General features: G+C 44.1%; 1 protein-coding gene and 1 non-coding gene across 2 annotated transcripts in view; one reads left to right on the top strand and one right to left on the bottom strand.

Annotated features, from left to right (window-relative positions):
• Positions 1 to 19474, bottom strand: part of LOC124789709 (acyl-CoA-binding protein homolog) — a 130459-nt gene that overhangs the window by 93775 nt on the left and 17210 nt on the right. The window contains exon 2 of the mRNA XM_047257161.1: positions 6148 to 6193. Coding sequence (XP_047113117.1) covers positions 6148 to 6165 — 18 coding nt within the window. The 5' untranslated portion in view covers positions 6166 to 6193. The remainder of the gene's footprint in view (positions 1 to 6147; positions 6194 to 19474) is intronic.
• Positions 13156 to 13230, top strand: Trnas-cga. Its single transcript has one exon. It is a non-coding gene; the product is annotated as a tRNA-Ser (tRNA).

Below are 19474 nucleotides of genomic sequence, written 5' to 3' on the forward strand. Positions count from 1 at the left end.
GTGCAGATGCATAAAGTTGGTTAAGAAGGTCAGCCAAGGGGGCACCTCTCTGACAGGTCCTGGGAGAATCCCAAAGGGGATGATGCGTATTAAAATCACCGAGTAGCAAAAATGGGGGAGGTAGCTGCCAAGAAAGTTGAAGTCTGCCCTGGTGACAGTGAACGACGGAGGGACATATATGGTACAGAGGGAAAAAGACAGGTGGGGAAGGGAAACGCGAACTGCAACAGCTTGAAGATTGGTAGGTGGGAGATACGATGACTATGAATGTCATCCCTTATGAACAGCATGACACCCCATGAGATGTAATGCAGTCCTCAGGGGGAAGGTCAAAACGAATCGGTAAGAAATATGATAGCTCAAAGTGGTCGAGACGGCACAATTTCGTTTCCTGAAGGCAGAGTACAAGGGGACGCTGTAACGCTAAAAGCATCTGTAAATCCTCTTTGTGGGGCTGGAGGCTGCAAACGTTCTATTGGAGGAGAGTCATGAGGAGATGTTGGGGTGTCAGCTCGGCAGCTGCTGAGTGACAGCTGGGGAAGAGGCACTACTGCACGGCCCAGAAGCAGGAGGATCCTGCTCCACGGGGTCCACAGAAGCATCAGTTCAAAAATGGTTCAAATGGCTCTGAGCACTATGGGACTTAACTGCAGTGGTCATCAGTCCCCTAGAACTTAGAACTACTTAAACCTAACTAACCTAAGGACATCACACACATCCATGCCCAAGGCAGGATTTGAACCTGCGACCGTAGCGGTCGCGCGGCACCAGACTGTAGCGCCTAGAACCGCTCGGCCACTCCGGCCGGCACAGAAGCATCAGTTTGCTTTTGAAATCGGTCTGTGGAGTCCGACTCTGAAAAACGGTTGTTGGTGCGCACCGGCGACACGGAGGCTGGACGGGCTAAGGTATCACATGGTGACACCATCGAAGAGGATCTTCGAGGTGGCGAAGGAGAAGAGCGTTTGCCTTTGGCGAACTTCTTCGAGCTTCTCGGGTTAGATGAAGACTTGGCTGTTGTTTGGCTGGAGGGACTGAGGATGTCTTCATGGGAGTACTCCTTCTGTCCTTTCTGGCCTACCTGTTGTGTAGATGGTGGCTTCGCCCCTTGAGGCGAGAGTTTGACGGCTTGTTGCATAGATGGACAGGGGAATGGCGATGCTACCTTGACATTTGGCGATTTCACAACCTCAGAGCTGAATTGGAAGTCGCATGTCTGCATGGTCATGTCCTTCATGGAGCGACGGGTAACAAGAACAGAACTACAGGTACCAGACGGGAGAACGCATGGTTTGCGACTAACCAGTAACTTTCGAGCGACTGGATAAGGCACCTTTTCCTTTACCGGATCTCTTGAACAGCCTGCTCATCAGTATACACTGGACAATCCAGGGAGGAGGCGGCATGGCCGCCATTGCAGTTTATACAGCAGGTAGCAGGAAGTGCATCTCTACCACAGGTGACACATTTGGCTGGGTGTCGACAAGACGTTCTAGTGTGGTTGAAACGATGACACTGGTAGCAGCACACTGGGTTCGGAATGTACGGCCGGATGGTGATAATTTCATAGCGAGCTTTGCGCTTGGACAGAAGCGCCACTATCAAAGGGCAGAAAGAGAGTGCGTGTGGGCACTAAGGAGGAATCTACCTTTTTCATTACACAACGGAGGCAATGACACCCTGACCAGAGAGGTAAGATTGGATTTCGTCCTCTGTTAGACTGTCGAGCAGCCTGGTGTAAATTACACCACGGGGAGAATTCAATGTTCCTCGACACGAGCCGGCCGCGGTGGTCTAGCGGTTCTAGGCGCGCAGTCCGGAACCGCGCGACCGCTACGGTCGCAGGTTCGAATCCTGCCTCGGGCATGAATGTGTGTGATGTCCTTAGGTTAGTTAGGTTTAAGTAGTTCTACGTTCTAGGGGACTGATGATCACAGTAGTTAAGTCCCATAGTGCTCAGAGCCATTTGAACCATTTGAACCTCGACACGAACAGGGTGAACATGGAGAAGAGAGGCAGCAAGCAGTTGTGCTTGAGAATCAGAAGTGGTCTCCAAAAGCAAAGTGCCATCCCGTAAACGAGAGCAGGATTTCACAGGGTCAGCAACTGTATCTACACCTTTCTGAATAATAAACGGATTTACTGTAGCGAAGGATTGACTGTCTTCAGTACGTGAGACCACGAGGAACCGTTGGGCAGCGGGAAGGGTCTTTGAATCAGTAGCCTCATTACATTTACGTTTTATAGACATTGAGCGGTGAGCTCCCTGGACCTGGCCTGTACTAGGGGGTACGTGTAAACCCTACCTGTCGATCCGGGGCTGGGAATTACACGTTACCCAGTCACCTGTTACGCGTCAGACACATACGCCAACCTTCAGAGCGCACAGGGAGGAAGAAGAAAGCAGAGGACCCTCAAATGGAGAAACGAGAGGGGAAGGGAAACAAAGAAAGGAAAAGGGGGCGAAAACAAAGGTGAGGCTGTTCTTACGTCAGCGACAAAATGCAGAACATTCCCAATAATATCCCAGAAATATTGCCCAAGGGAGGGGAAAAAGAATAGCAAGAGGATAGACATGCAGCATGGAAGGGAAAAAATGCTGCAAAGGCTGGGGCCTCATGGTAGCTAAGCACGAACCCTGCAAAGAGTGGCGAGCTCCCTGGGGACGAAACACTCATGCTATCCACCACAGAATATTACTCAAGTATGTGGAAACCGTACCAAACAGGACTGGCAAGGCATTCAAGTGTACAATGATGGGCAGCACGAATAGTCACATTTCTTTCACCTAAAGGGAAGTGTCATGACAAACACATTGAGCGAAAGCTACCAAACGGATCCTGCTGTATTTCCATGCTAATAAGAAATTTTACTTAAAATTTGCTGTTTATGAGGGCTTATCGTTACCACATAAAGAATTAATTGCTACATAATGGTTATTAGATGTGTCTAAAATTAATGAAACTTTTCTGGTGCTGATCGCAATAGTGTGCCCAGAGAACTTGCAACTGCTGCGTGTCGCCATATTTTGGACTATGGGGAAAGCAGAATCATTGACATGAAGGACATAGAAACATCATACAGACAGATCTCGCAGATAGTTGGCTGTAATGCAATGACTGAAGAAGAAGTGGTGGCTAGATGGACTCAGGACGACGGTGAGGAAAGAAGAACATGCATGGGTACCTCCAGAGAAACTAGACATGAAGAAGATGATAGGATTATTGGAATAGCTCTGACATCATTTGACGCCCAGGCAGAGCTTACAGTCACCACGAACCTTCAGAGGCATACTGCAGGAAGTTGGGCTGAGACCTAGGGGTGCCCCGTGGCTGCTGCTCGAACCACGCCACAAACGACAGGGACTTTCTTGCTGTAGAGCCAGAATCAAATGGAACAATTTTTCATGATGGATAAATCCGCTCCAGTTGAACCTGAATAATCCTTCATCCAAATAGTCATACAAACGACACGGGTTTCTGGAATTAAATCCCATCTTCAGTCGCTACAAAAAACAAAACTAAGTGGGATGATTCATAGAATCAATTAACATTAGAAGGGCCTATAAAATATGAACTTCAAGTTATACCTTGATTGCGTACGAGAAAGTTTTACCAGACGCTCTTTCTGGGCTCTCACGACATGCGGCGGACTGGGAATTTACATGGTAAGCTACTGTTGTGATTCACAAATTGGCATTCTACGGCTTGTATGCCTTCATTTCTATTTCTTGAGCCCATGCCACACGTCTGCTTGTTCGCAGTTGGTTCATAGGTTACGTTAGGCTGGCCGTATGTGCCTATCTGTTGTTACATTCATGGTTTTTCGGTTAGATCCCCATTACCGGGTGTGGTACTGGTTGACTCACAGAACCTTTCATTGCCTCAGTCCGACTGGATCTCGCATGCTACTCAGCAGTTTTTGGATGACTGGTGCGACTTTCTCGTACACAATCAATATTTATGAACCGATGTTCACATTTTTACAGATCCTTTTAATGTCAATTTTATGAAGCATCCCTCCTAGTTTCCACTGTTTTTGTAGCGCCTGAAGATGGGATTTACGTTTTGACACATGGGTCGTGTGTACGATTTTATCCAAAGAAATGATTAGAGTTATGGATGTCCCGTAAAGAGTGTGTTATGAAAATGGGGCAACGTTTGGCATTCTATTATGTTCAGCGATGTCTCTTCCGATCTGTTGGGCAGATAGACGCCAGTGTGTCTGTAGACGATCTAGTGAATGGCTGGCGGAAATTGAAACGCCAGCACTAATATCGTTTAGAATGAGATTTTCGCTCTGCAGCGGAGTGTGCGCTGATATGAAACTTCCTGGCAGTTTAAAACTGTATGCCGGATCGAGACTCGAACTCGGGACCTTTACCTTTCGCGGGCAAGTGCTCTACCATCTGAGCTACCCAAGCACGACTCACGGCCCCTCTTCACAGCTTCAATTCTGCCAGTACGTCGTCTCCTACCTTACAAACTTCACAGAAGCTCTTCTGCGAAACCTGCAGAACTAGCACTCCTAGAAGAAAGAATATTGCGGAGATATGGCTTAGCCACGGCCAGGGGGATGTTTCCCGAATGAGATTTTCACTTTGCAGCGGAGTGTGCGCTGATATGAAACTTCCTGGCAGATTAAAACTGTGTTCCGGACCGAGACTCGAACTCGGGACCTTTGCCTTTCGCGGCCAAGAAGCTGTGAGGACGGGTCGTGAGTCGTGCTTGGGTAGCTCAGATGGTAGAGGACTCACAAAAGGCAAAGGTCCCGATTTCGAGTCTCAGTCTGACACACAGTTTTAATCTGCCAGGAAGTTTCACTAGTATCGTCTGCTGGGCTCCTACTAGGAGCACGGTAGTCACGGACAGAAGCGATTTTCGAGACACACATCGCCAACTCCTGGATCATTTTACAGGGAGATGTTGCATAAGACAACACGACTGATTTGTTATCATCACTGAAGGGAGGCTGAATGCTCGCCAGTATGTGGTAAGAAGGCAAACCTTGTTGTCACACCGTTCATGATCAAGATACAAAATAACATATCCTAGCAGGACAGTGCAAGGTCTTAGATTGCAATTCAGTACATAAGTCGTGAGGAATCTACAGATCCTTGACAGATGTGTCTGGTCCCCCTTATTTCTCACTTACAGAGCACGTCTGGTATGTGATAACAATATTTTCATGCCATACTTTAACAGGCACTTGTGTTCAAAAACAGATACAGCTTGTGTTTCAGGTATGGTAAGAAACCTCCCCCCTCCCCTCCCCCCCTCCCCAAAGATGACATGCGGTGTCTGTTTACTTCCAGGCGACAACGAATACAAGAGCGTGATCGTCTGCTTGGAGGACACATCTCGTACTGATTATGACTGGTATCAATTCCGAATGGAATGAAAGTTTAATCAATTAAATGCGCTTTGTGATGAACGTCTCCACAGAGTTTCATAATTATCGGACTCATATCTCAAAGTGTAACACTTTCCATTCCGTCAGTGGATTAGCAATAGATTTTTCAGTGAAATGGGTAGACAGTAACGTGGAAATGATACGAGATGTAAACATAATACAAACTGTAGCAATAACCTAGCATTCACGTACTCCCAATACAGGAAGCTTCTATCAATTATATTCTCAGAGAAAATCTGTCTAAATGCTCACTGAGAATACCGCGATTATAATGTAGCTTGTCCGGTAAACAAATATGTAACGGAGTTTTGCCTTTATGTAAACAGGGCACAAAAATAAAAAGAAAGTCTTTAACTGGTAGAATTACGGTAAATTGATTTGCTTTTTTCCGTTAGCGTGCGTTTAATGATTTTTCGTAGCACAAAAATAAATATTAATAATTTTTATAGAGCAAATATAAATATTAACTGTAAAAATGTGCGATCGATAGGGTCTTTTGAATTTACTATCCTCCAGGGAACATTCGATGCTGTTAATAAGACGCAGTGTTGTGCGAAATAAATAATGAGCAGCCCAACGCGTTATGCGTCAGTCAGTCCGCTTCACCAGGAAGTAGGCATCACGGCTTACTAATATTCGTACGTGTTCCGGTGACTCTGGACGTGATGTGCTTATGCTCTCCCCCGGAGACGTGCTGCTAACAAGACTTGTGGCGTTGCATGTTTGTAAACTTACCTCGTCAAGGGATGCCATTCTTGTTGCCGAGAGGTGACACAGTGACCTGCAAAAGGAAACAATTGCTTACGTAAGAGGCGATATCCGAGACTCAATGCCGACTTCACAAGGCTGACTGCGGCCGATTGTGAGGCGTGCAGGCCTGGAGGAAATTGAAGCTCCAGCACTAATGTCGCCTGCTGAGTTCGTTCTAGGAGCACCGCAGTCACGGACACTCAAGGTGAACCAGAAGCTCTGTAAATGTCGCTTAACTCTGTAAAAGCTATCGTTGAAGAGTTGGCTTGTCCGTAGATCAAACATGTGAATTGTGTACTTTGAGGCAAACAAAAGTAGAAAGAGAACTGAATAATATCGGTCAAATATTTTATGAACCGATCTGCCTAGAAATAAGTAATAATATAGATTACAGACACGTTTGACGCACCTCATTTGCTGCAGATTCAAACGTGCGTGAAATGTTTCTCTATTTTTATTTCTTACATTTAGAAAAATTGTTCCACAAAATATTTGACTGATTTTTTCATTTTCTTTTATTTTCATGTTTTGTTCAGAAAGTATGATCTTATTGACACATTCGCTTTCCTAGTGTCTTCTGTTCTTGAAATGTCCTTGATTAGGAGGAAGCGTTTTTGACAGATAATACCAAACCAATTTGTGTGCAAAATGTCTAGGCATTGAAGAGATGAACTTTTTGGCTCTTCATTTACACAGTTAGCAGTAGCTACTCGTGAAATACATCAATTTTTTTTCTCAAATCACTAATTAAGGTTTTGTTAACTATCACAGTTATTTTAAAAGGAATTAATTTTTTGTTGTTGTAAAATAGACATCTCGATATTCAGTTTGATATCCCATTTTCCCACTTCCAATTCATCGTTTGGGCGTGAAAATTCGGACAAAAACCCGTTGTGTAATTTATAATGGGTCTGCTTTCACGCTGCTCAAAAATTTGAACAATTAAATGCAAGGCAAAAATTCATGGTAGAAATTAATGACAACTATGTAGGTAGGCGAGACACACCCAGATCTCTACAACATTTTCTGGAGCTTGCAAGGGTCGCAGGTTGCCAGAATGTTACAACATTCCACGTGACGTTCTAGTGACGGGATCAGTTGCATATGGTAGTTGCTGGATGGGCAGCCAAGAGAACAGATATAAGGAACTCTCCATGTTTTAATTTATGAAAAATATGCTACTAAGTGGTGGGATATAAGAGGGCGTAGCTGTCAGCCACGAGCAGTGGAGTGAGTACCTAGCCACTGACTGCATGTAACCGACGGCCGGTCGAGGAATTATATATTTACTCGCTTCCGGCAGCTAACGGCCATTTAGACATATAGTACAAACCATAAACTGATGACATAACAGTGATACAAGTACAACAAGATTAATGATTAATGTTGTTGTAGTGACACAAAAGAATAAAGATGCACGCATCCGTTTGACAAAGGTATTGAACATGCCGTGTCTGAATTTTACACGGCACCAGAAGTTAACAGATAAAACGAAAAAGTAGTAAAACTGGAAATACGCCTGTTGAGAGCCTAAATTGAAAAAATATACATATAAAATACATATTAACATGACAGTAAAGGTAGTTCCCGGTGTTGATGTAGGATGCTGCGAACACAAAAGAGGAAGATTATCGACGGCTGCCGCTGAAAATGAACATGAAACATAAAGAAATTAATATCTGGCCTGATACGTCATTATTACTGTAATGTTCTGACAGCGCCTGGAATGCTTTTCAACTGAACTCTGATTGTAGTTACTGAACCTCGTAGTCAGTGATGGATTGGTTGGTGTAAACTTGTATTAGTTATGAGAAAATATAAGGGCGTTATTGTTAACTGCTATTGGAAGGGATTCAGTAGCACAGACAGTATTAATTGCGATGGATGGGCAGTGTAATGTGTTCCGTGAGGATTTTTCAGTGATGCTTCGCTGAATTTAACTATGATAATAAGTTAGTGATTATTTGGCGAGTTATACTTGATTTATTCTGGGCTAATTATTCCTCGACTTTTGTGAATTTTTCCTGAATTGTGGATTAACGAAATTTTACACACGACTGCTGCTGATTAGTCAGAATAAACTGGAAGTCAGGGCCTAGTAATGATTAGCAAGAATCGTTTATGGGAAGGGGATTATATTTTTGTATAATTTAGCCCCTGGTTTGTATTTCACCTGAGGCTGTAATTATAATTACAGTGGAAACCCTCAGGTTACACGTAGGTCGGGAGGTGGACGGAACAACTACACCCGTGGATAATAGATGGCCGACAGGTAAGGGAATCGCCACAAGCTATAACGTTGATACATTGGGTGAAGTACGTTAGTCCCTTGAACTATTAGCCTAATATATTTCGAAAGTACCAAAACTAAGTTCTCATGAGCCCCATCCGGTCAGAGATATATTATTTCTCTTAATCTACTGAAACTGATAAGTGTGAAGGCTGTTGTGATGCCTTTGAAAATGACGCGAAGATTATCTAACCCCATTTTTGTCCATTTCAGACTTCTGCTTCGTTTCTAATTGACTTCATCATTAATGTCACGCCAAATTCAAGTGTTCCTCTTTTTCTTTCGTAAACGGACGTATTTACGCGATATATACAGAGATTTTAAAGCAGATGTCATTGCCACAAAAAGGAAATTCGTACTTGTTAAAAGCGCGTGAGATAAATACAAAAAGGACGTTATAAACTGCTCAAAACAAAGTTATGCACCACTTGCATTTCTACGATATCTGTCTGCCTAGATTAAAGAGAAACTTGTGATGAAAGAATATACATTTTGTTGAAAAATTAAAACAAACCAGTCATAAAAATATTGGCAGTCTATTCGTAAGTGCACAACCTGGTACATACTGAAATCAAAGACTAATTCTGCATAGAATTCGGTACGTCGTTGCTGCAACTCGTGCACTGTAACATGACTGGATCATCGTTGGCATGCTCCCGTTGGACGGTTAAGACGTAGCTGCTCAACCCTTTCCAATGGCGGCCCCCCTGACGTCGTCCAGTCTGTGACGAGGGTTCCCTCGAACAAGCATTGCAAATTTCAACTGATTCCAAGTACGTTGGAGTCACCTAATACAACAGGCCATTCCATTCGGTTGATTCGGAAGGTGTTCACGAGGTGAGCAAGGTATGCTCATGCATTATCGTCTTGGAAGAATAACACATCGCCGAAATGTTTACCGAAGGGTTGGACAAACAGGGTGGGGGGTTCTGTCCTGATACTGCACGGCCCGCAACTTAGTCTCTATCGTGATGAAAAGGACTCACATTCGTACACTACGAAGGCCCAAAGCGTGGCTGATTTCTCTCTCTGCTGATCTGGTGAGACTGCTTGGTTTACACGTGCGTTAATATCTGGCCACCTGTTGACTCTTCCGTGGCGATCGTCAGGTGTGTATAATTCGTTGGTGAATACTTGCCGACACCATTGATCCAGACTGCAAGGTTACATTCCGGAAGGTGACAGGTGGGGGCCGGGGGGGGGGGGGGGGGGGTAGTATTCTAGTTCGAAATGGTCGCCTTGATCCTGCGAGGCTGGTTGCATACTGTGTGTCGCCACAGCCCTCTCAATTTTCTCCAGAAAGGCAGCCACCTGCGTTCGAAACTTCACGCTCTACACTCTCCCAAATTTTTAAAAACGTCATTCTGTAATACTCTGTACAATTTTATATTTGTACCGATCTGTTGGCGATATAATTTAATACACCCAAGCCAAATAATAAAACCGACGTTTGCAATTCAATCTATCAAGAGGAGCGATTAAGAACTGATTTTTCCTCTCAGTTATGCTCATAATCATGCAGCTCCTTCCGAATTAAAAGCATGCTGTGACTCCGTGGATATTTTCTCTCTAAGTCTTTCCAGTTTCCTTCGATTATTCACGGCTGGTATTTCGGAGAACACAACTGTATTGTATGCAAACAATCCACGTGCGCCACTCACATCGCCTGGTCGTTTACATATACTGGGAACAGACAAGCTCCTTCACACTTCCTTAACACCCTCATAACGTTCTCTTGGTTTTTTATTGGACATTCATCAAGCAGAGCAACTGAGTCGCTACCGTCAATCTTAATTTTCTGTGTCCCAATCAGTACTCCACGAGCTTGTGTATCAGCTGACAAAGTAATCCAGTGTCGAAAGACTTTGGGAAATCTAAGCGTATACAACATGTCTCTTCGTCTTCGTCTATCATTTGCGAGGTATCGTCTGCGAAATATTAAAACGTTAATGATATAGCTTTAGGGTCGTGAGCATATCTTCTTATACAGATATCCATCCAGACACGTACTCTGAAAACCAGTGTGATGTGCGTGGCAGAGAGTACTTAGCATTTTACATCTTAGGGTTTCTTCCAGATCCAGTCGCATACGGAATGTGTAAGGAATAACTATTTGAATACCTCTGTGTGTTCTGTAGTTATCGTTACCTTGTCTTCACGAACCCAAAGAGAGCGATACGAAGCGGGATGAAGAAAATCTCTCGATGTTTCACTTCACATTGTTCTCGGAATTTTATAAGTAGACTTTTGCGGGATATTTTGCGTCTATCCTGGCAGTTCACGATTTTCAGTATGTTCGTGAGTCAAATAGATCACGCACGTGGAAGGACACAGCTGGAATGCAGAAGTGACTGCGTGTAGCTTCCTTCGCAGACTGACTGCATTTCCTCAGTATTCTTCCAATGCAACGGAGTTTGTCGCCTGTCTTACCTACGATCGAACCTATTTGGTCATTCTGTTTTACATCCTACAAATTTTTTACTCAGGTAATTTTTTGAGTTTACCGATTCTGACTGACTCACTGTCGTTTAGCTTGTATAACACTATGGTTTCTGTTTTTGGTTTTGCGAACTACATCATTTTACGTTGCTGCGCATTTAAAGAAAATTGACAGTCCTTGCACTACTTTGAAATCTTATCAAGATCTGATTGAATATCTCGATAGCTTTTTTTTCAGACAGTAGGTCGTTTGCGGAAAGTCTGAAGTTACTATTGGCTTTGACGTCATTAACATACTACATGAACAACAGAGGTCTCATTATACGGGGTGTTCAAAAAGCCTCTACGCAGTGCTGTATGATTGTTAGCCGCGCGTTCCATATGCCGCAATGAGTATACCGAAAAGAAACTCGGTGAAATACAAGTTATTAATTTATTGAATATTCATTTTACTTACAAATTTTCACATGAAATGTTGAAAGTGCCCTCCTGTTGAATATACAATTCAATTCGTTTAATCATGTTTCCAAACACAAGATGAAACATTTCTTCTGTAACAGAAGCAGTGAGCCGGCCGGTGTGGCCAAGCGGTTAAAGGCGCTACAGTCTGGAACCGCACGACCGCTACGGTCGCAGGTTCGAATCCTGCCTCGGGCATGGATGTGTGTGATGTCCTTAGGTTAGTTGGGTTTAAGTAGTTCTAAGTTCTAGGGAACAGATGACCACAGATGTTAAGTCCCATAGTGCTCAGAGCCATTTGAACCACTGTCAGAGACGAGTGTCGCGTCCTCTTAGAAAGGGGGAGTTTTCACGTATTCGTGCTGAGGAAGTGATAGTATTGGTTAAAATTCATATGGCTTCCATTGGTGGGCCATAGTCATAGGCTAATATTCCCGCTCTGATGCAGTAGAAGGGGTGTTGTTAGCTAACTTCCTGTGGATAGCATTGGCCGCCTATCGTCATTGGATAGAAAACCACTATACCACACTTACGCTGGAGAAGGGTTAGCCTGCCGTGGTGGCCAAGCGGCTCTAGGCGCTTCAGTCTGGAACCGCACGACCGCTACGGTCGCAGGTTCGAATCCTGCCTCGGTCATGGATGTGTGTGATGTACTTAGGTTAGTTAGGTTTAATTAGTTTTAAGTTCTAGGCGACTGATGACCCCAGAAGTTAAGTCGCATAGTGCTCAGAGCCCTTTGAACCATTTTTGAGAAGGGTTATTGGTTGAAATTCCTGCTACCGCTATTGGTTGGTCGTCATCATTGGCTAGATTCGAAACGGACAGACCAAGAGAGGGGGAATGTTTACCCAAAATATAATTGTCCGCCGAGGTGACTTGCAGCGCGTTGTTTATGCCGCTCACACACCGCGGCCGCATATTTACTTCCTTGATGGCGGTGAGCCACGAAACCGGAAGCCTATAGCCGTCCTCTCTATTGAAATTACGTGCATTCTTATAAATTTCAACCGCTTCTCGGACCTTTCTTCTATAAATGTTTGTTTCTTTAGCCAGCACACGTACGTTATTAAATTCGATGTCAGGGCCACAGTTCTCATGATGTTCCGCTACTGCCGATTTTGAACTTTGTTTTAGCCGCATACGCCGTTCGTGTTCCTTAATGCGTTCTTTAACAGTTCTTCCCGTTTCGCCTATATACACTTTGCCGCAGTCAAATGTCACTAGATAGACGCCGCCTGCATTGTGGAGGCAATCAGGTGCATCCGTTTTCCGTCGGAAAAAATCTTTTATTTTGTTTTGGCTAAAGAAAGATGTCTGAAAACCATTTTTCTTCAAAATTCTGCTTATGCGGTCAGTGTTCCCAGAAACGAACGGTAACCTGAGGGAGCGAGAAGGCGGTTCCTCGTCATTCTTAATAGCGGTATAAATATTCCGCCTAAAAGCCCTGTTGATTGAAAACTATCATACCCATTTGCCTTCAATATCCTCTTTAAAAAAATCAACTCTGATTCGAAGTTGTCATCACTGTACGAAAGACACGTGAAGACTGAGTGTTGAGTACTGCTTTCTTCTGTGCTGGGTGGTGGTGCGAAAGGCATCTAAATACCTGAAACTTCCTGGCAGATTAAAACTGTGTGCCTGACCGAGACTCGAACTCGGGACCTTTGTCTTTCGCGGGCAAGTGCTCTATCAACTGAGCTACCGAAGCACGACTCACGCCCGGTACTCACAGCTTTACTTCTGCCAGTACCTCGTCTCCTACCTTCCAAACTTTACAGAAGCTCTCCTGCGAACCTTGCAGTCGTGCTTCGGTAGCTCAGTTGGTAGAGCACTTGCCCGCGAAAGGCAAAGGTCCCGAGTTCGAGTCTCGGTCGGGCGCACAGTTTTAATCTGCCAGGAAGTTTCATATCAGCGCACACTCCGCTGCAGAGTGAAAATCTCATTCTGGATCTAAATACCTGTTTGTGTTAGTCGGCTTTCTGTACACTCTGTGACCTAGAGTGTTATCAGATCTTCTGTATACCAACACATCTAGGAACGGGAGACCGACCTTACCCTCAGCCTCCAAGGTAAATTTGATTTTGGGATGAATTCCATTTAAGAAGTTGTGGAACGTGTGAAGCTGTTCTTCGCCTTGTGGCAATATAACAAATGTATCGTCTACATAGTGGAGCCAACAAGAAGACTTCAAAGGAACACTACTTAACGCTTGTTGCTCAAAATGTTCCATAAAAACGTCAGCTGCAACTGGCGAAATGGTTGAGACCATAGGAAGGCCGTCGGCCTGTTCATAGAATTCACCATTGTATTTAAAATAGCTCGAACGAAGACATAATTCAATTAGTCACAAACATCTGGAGCAACATTCTCCCTTATGATCTCCAGTGTATCTGATACTGGGGCGTTAGTAAATAACAATGTCACATCGAAGCTAACAAGAATGTCACCTGCAGGTATCTTCAGTGTGCGTATAATTTCTAAAAAAATGTTTCGAACCTTTCATAAAAGTATTTGTTTGACCAACTAGATGTCGGAGTTTGCCAGATAAATGACGTGCTAAAAAATAAGTCGCGAGTTAACCCCACTGACTATAGGCGTCTGATATCAGGTTTTTCACTTTCCGAACGATTCTGTTCCTCGGATCGCTTTTTAACTTGCGACACCTATGTATTCGCCCATTGACTTCTCTGCAGCCATCGTTCATTCCTGTCACCTATGCCCGTGGTCCACCACAGTTGCATCGGCCCCTGTTTTGGATGGCGCCATTTTGCCACGCACGGTATACTTTAGCCACGGCGGCAGTGAACATTTATCAAACTTAACGGTTTCGGAAATTCTTCCACCCTTGATCCAAAAGACATTGGTCACGACCTTTCGCACGTCAGGTAAATCGCTCCGTTTCCGCATTACGATCACGACTGCGCTGTTTCCCGTGACCCCTGGTACACTTTATATAGGATGATTCAAAAGTAACTGTTCACACTTCGTATGTGTAATGTACAGTCAAAATAAGAGTAAAATATTAAATAAAGTTTTGTCTCTTTTTATTTCCGAATTATGGTGCGTAGTGACATTTGTGGTAGGCTTTACATCACGGGCCTGTACAGGCTTTTGGCGCGTCGTGTTCGCCTGCATATCGACTGATATTGCTTTTTCGACGGTGCCCCTGAACATTTCAGTCGGGAGGCAAGAGAGCGTCGCAAAGTTGCTTATCCGGATATGAGGACCGCTCATGCAGGACCAGATTTCAGATTTTAAACCGGTACTTTTACCTTTGGGACTGTCTCAAGGAGCTCTTCTATAGTGTTGCAACTGAGGATGTGGCACAACTACAGCGGCGAACTGGAAACGGTTGTGCAGTGTCCAGAATGTGATGGACGGAGCCGGCAATATTACGAGAGCGGTAAGAAGTCGAGCATGCCACTGTCTTCGAATACATGGAAATCATTTTCAACACGTGGGGTAAAAATACAGGGCTATTACAAATGATTGAAGCGATTTCATAAATTCACTGTAGCTCCATTCATTGACATATGGTCACGACACACTACAGATACGTAGAAAAACTAATAAAGTTTTGTTCGGCTGAAACCGCACTTCAGGTGTTGAAATTTAGGTGGACTGATAAGAAATGAAGAGGTTCTCTGCAGAGTTGGTGAAGACGAACATGCGGAAGACATTTACAAGGAGTGACAGGATTTGTAGGACGCCTGTTAGTACGTCAAGGAATAACTTCCATGGTGCTTGAAGGAGCTTAGGGGATACAAACCATATGGGAAAACGGAAGTTGGAATGTATCCCATAAACAATTAAGGACCTTGGGTGAAGGTACTACTCTGAGATGAAGGAGTTGGTCAGGGCAGGAATTCGTGGCGGGTCACATCAAACCAGTCACAAGACTAACAGAAAAAACAGGAATCCAACTTATGATGACGGATAAGTGTTGCTTTTGTGAAAAATGTCCTAGAACCGGCCCTAGAACTACGGTGTGGGAGCATTCTTTTCAGTAAACTTTGCATCGGCTGTTTAAAGTGCACTGTATTGGTACTTGCTAGGGTACCTAAAGTTGGACGTTCATATCTTTTTTTTTGTTTTTTGTTTTCTTGGAAAGATGGCTACTGATTCTGCTGTTGCGTGCATACACGAACTCTGGGTCAGAGATATTATCTTGAGTGGTAGCGAACGAACAGTTGTTGAAGAGTAGTCGGACGTAGAGTGACACGCAGAGATGTCTCATCAGGAAAGGACGCAGCCTGCTCTGACCGTGCTTGTAGCGCCTTAGGAGATTATGGTATTAATCGAGTATTTTTGGTAATTCGCCCATTTTGTTGCACGTGGTTGTTGCTTGCTTGCACACTGGCGGTATTTTATCAGATTTGTGTATGCGTACGTTGAAAGTAATATTCACATCTTTGTTGTGACCAGATGCGTGGTTGATTATAGACATTGTGGAATAATTAAGGTTTTTGCTAATCAAACGGTCCAAGGAAAAAAGGTCTCAGTGAAGTTTGTCAGTGTATGAATCTTCAATTTTTAGAATATAGTAAATTAAAAGTTTTTATTGATTCCTTTCATCTTTTTTGCACTGCTTAAAGCTTGTTGACTAAATCCTTCCGGAGCATTTAATTTCTATAAAAATAAAATAAAGGAACAATTGCAGCAGTAGTTGTGACCATGCATTGCACTCTGCACGGATCGAAGCATTTCTTTTGAATAATTTTAGCACGTTGCTGAGAATATTTTTGCAGCTGCAGTGGATAGACGAGGTAAGTTGTCTGCTGCATGCAGGGGAATTGCAGTACAATTGTTAAGAGACGTTAGAGATTATTTTAAAAATCGGAATCAGATACTAGAGAACTGATTTCTCATGTTTTATAGGAAGAGTAATTAATTTCTAGTTTTGTTCTCTATCAGAATACTGACATTTCAGATAGCTGGGGATCCCAGAAAATGTTTGAATACTGACATGTCAGAATAAGGGTTTTCATAATACAAGTTGTAAGGCTACATATCCGATTTTATGATAACGATAATAGAGTTCCATTAGACTGCCTTGCAATTTTTACAAAAAGAAATATAGATAAGGGTAATATTGTCAGAGATACAGCTTTGCACATTTCCGTACGTCTTTCTGAAGCTAATAACAATTACAGTTTCTAGATAAAAAAAGTTTCATACCGTATGTAAGAAGCTAAACCAAACTTGGATATTGTTGTAAATTTATGTCTAGTTATGATCTATTGACATACTTCAAATGAATGTTTACACAGAATATCAAATTATACGATACTTCCTCTACGTACCATCTGCTTTGGGCTAGATTCAACTACTAGGAGCGCGGCCGCCATTACGTTCTTTTCCCGATGCCGACTATGTCAAGGATAGTAAGCAGAGGCTAGCATCGACTCCCTGTAAAGGTAATGCTGCATCCCTTCCAGCATTTTAGTGGCGCGGAACCAGTTTTACAGGTATCCATGGCTTACCTGACATCGGCAAGCGAACGAGGACGTCGCAAACCGGACTGAATTCTGACGAAGGAAAAAATTTCCACTATTTGAGTTTACGGTTCACGACCACACTATGTTCAGTGCTCTCAGTTACGGTCCAAAAATCTCTACGGAGTGTCAGATTTATGTCGGAAAATAACGTTGGTAGCGATCTGTCCGTTGGACGGGAACGTTGGACTTGGTGTGCTAGTGGCTGTGCAGCTGCGTCGGGTTGAATTCTCTCCCTTCTCCTCATATCAACGCAGGAACACCAATAGCACACAGTACATACGCACTGAATGTTGTGATCTGGAATGAATAGTTAGGGCAGGAATGTGAGCCTTTAATCTCACGTTGACCGCAATGTTATTTAGAGCTGAAGCAGCAAGACGTATGGCACAAGTATTAGGAAGGAAATCGGTTACGTCCTTTTCAAAGGCACCATCACAGAATCCGTCTTCAGCGATTTACGGAAATCACGGAAAACCTAAATCTGGATCGCCAGACGAGATCTGAAACTCACTCTTTCCTAATCGGACTATCTTAGCCACTGTGTCACACCTCTTGGTACGAACGTTCTTCTTTTTCTTTTTCTTAATTTTCTTATTCGTTGTCTGCTACGACCCGTGCACTAAGTGTAGAACAGTAGTTACCCAAAACGACTATTTTGTCGGTCGGTAGTGAGTCAATCCCTAATCAAGTTTAGGAATAGCCGTTACGAACTCCTCAAAACGATTCAGGAACTGGAGGAGAAAAATCACTTGAACCGTCCGAAAAGGAGAAAACGGGATAAGCATCTCCGGAATTTCATAAGACGACTACGCAAAAACAAGACATTCAGGAAACAGACGTGTATCAGTGTATGGCGCATCTCTTCATGTTTTTAACTCACTCTGTAGGTTCTCAATCTCTACATTGATTGTGACGCGGCGAACGTCAGTCAACACGGTTGTTCTTGTAGGGAAAACTCTGACTAAATGCTATCTACTGATTGGAACTAGAACTAGATACACACAGAAGAAGCAAAGAAACTGGTACACCTGCCTAATGTCGCGTAGAGCCCCCGCGAGCATACAGAAATGCTGCAACACGACGTGGCATTGAATCTACCAATGTCTGAAGTATTACTGGAGGGAACTGACACCATAAATCCGTAAGAGTACGAGGGGGTGGTGATCTCTTCCGCACAGTACGTTGCAAGACATCCCAGATACGCTCAATAATGTTCATGTCTATGGAGTTTGGTGGCCAGCGGAAGTGTTTCAATTCACAAGAGTATTCCTGGAACCACTCTGTAGCAATTCTGGACGTGTGGGTGTCGCATTGTTCTGCTGGAATTACCCAAGTCTGTCGGAATGCACAATGGACATGAATGGACGCAGGTGATTCGCCAGTATTATTACGTACGTCTCACCTGCCAGAGTTCTATCTAGACATATCAAGGGTCCCATATCGCTCCAACTACACGCGCTGCTAGCCATTGCAGAGCCTCCACCAACTGAACAGTCCCCTACTGACATGCAGGCGCCATGGATTCATAAGGTCGTCTCCATACCCGTACACGCTCGATACAATTTGAAACGAGACTCGTCCGACCAGGCAACATATTTCCAGTCATCAACAGTCCAATGTCGGTGTTGACGGGCCCAGGCGAGGCGTAAATCTTTGTGTCGTGCAGTCGTCAAGGGTACACGAGTGGGTCTGCAGCTCCGAAAGCCCATATCGATGATTTTTTTATGAATGGTTCGCACGCTGACACTTGTTGATCCCCAGCATGGAAATTTGCAGCAATTTGCGGAAGGATTGCACTTTGTCACGTTCTTGAACGGTCTTTTTCCGGCAGCAGCGATGTCGGAAATTTTTTGTTTTACGGATTCTCGATATCCACGGTACACTTGTGGAATGGTCGTACGGGAAAATTCCCACTTCACCGCTACCTCGGAAACGCTGCGTTTCATCGCTCGTGCGCCTACTAAGCACCACGTTCAGACTCATTTAAATCTTGGTAATCTGTCATTGTAGCAGCAGTAACCGATCTAACAACTGCGCCAGACACTTGTCTTATATAGGCGTTGCCGACCGCAGCGCCGTATTCTGCCTGTTCACATATCTCTGCATTTGAATACGCATGCCTATACCAATTTCTTTGGCGCTTCAGTGTATAATTATGAACGGCAGCGAGGGTCCTCCAGTACATCTATACTCCGCAAGCCACTCTTTGGTGGATGGCGGATGGTGCCTTGTGTAACAGTGTCAGTTTCCATATTTACTGTTCCAGTCGCGAATGCTTCACGCGAAGAACGATAACTGGTGGGCCTCTGGGTGATCTCCAGCCTTCTTGTTCTTCCTGCAAGGTATACCTAGGAGGAAGTAATATGTGAGTTGACTCTTCTAGGCACTTACACTCTCCGATTTTTAGCAGTGGACCACATTCTTATGCAAAACGCCTCTCCTCAAGCGTGCGCCACTGGAGATGGGTGAGAATCGCCGTGCTGCTTTCGCACTTCTGTATGAATCTGGACCGAAACACGATGCTCTTCTTTGGGCTTCTCTATTTTCTTTATCGATCCTGTTTGGTGTGGATCCCATACTAACGACCAATACTCAAATGTTGGTCGAGCGAGGGTTTTGTAGGGAA

Source organism: Schistocerca piceifrons, chromosome 3 (assembly GCF_021461385.2).
Source record: "Schistocerca piceifrons isolate TAMUIC-IGC-003096 chromosome 3, iqSchPice1.1, whole genome shotgun sequence".
Lineage (NCBI taxonomy): Eukaryota > Metazoa > Arthropoda > Insecta > Orthoptera > Acrididae > Schistocerca > Schistocerca piceifrons.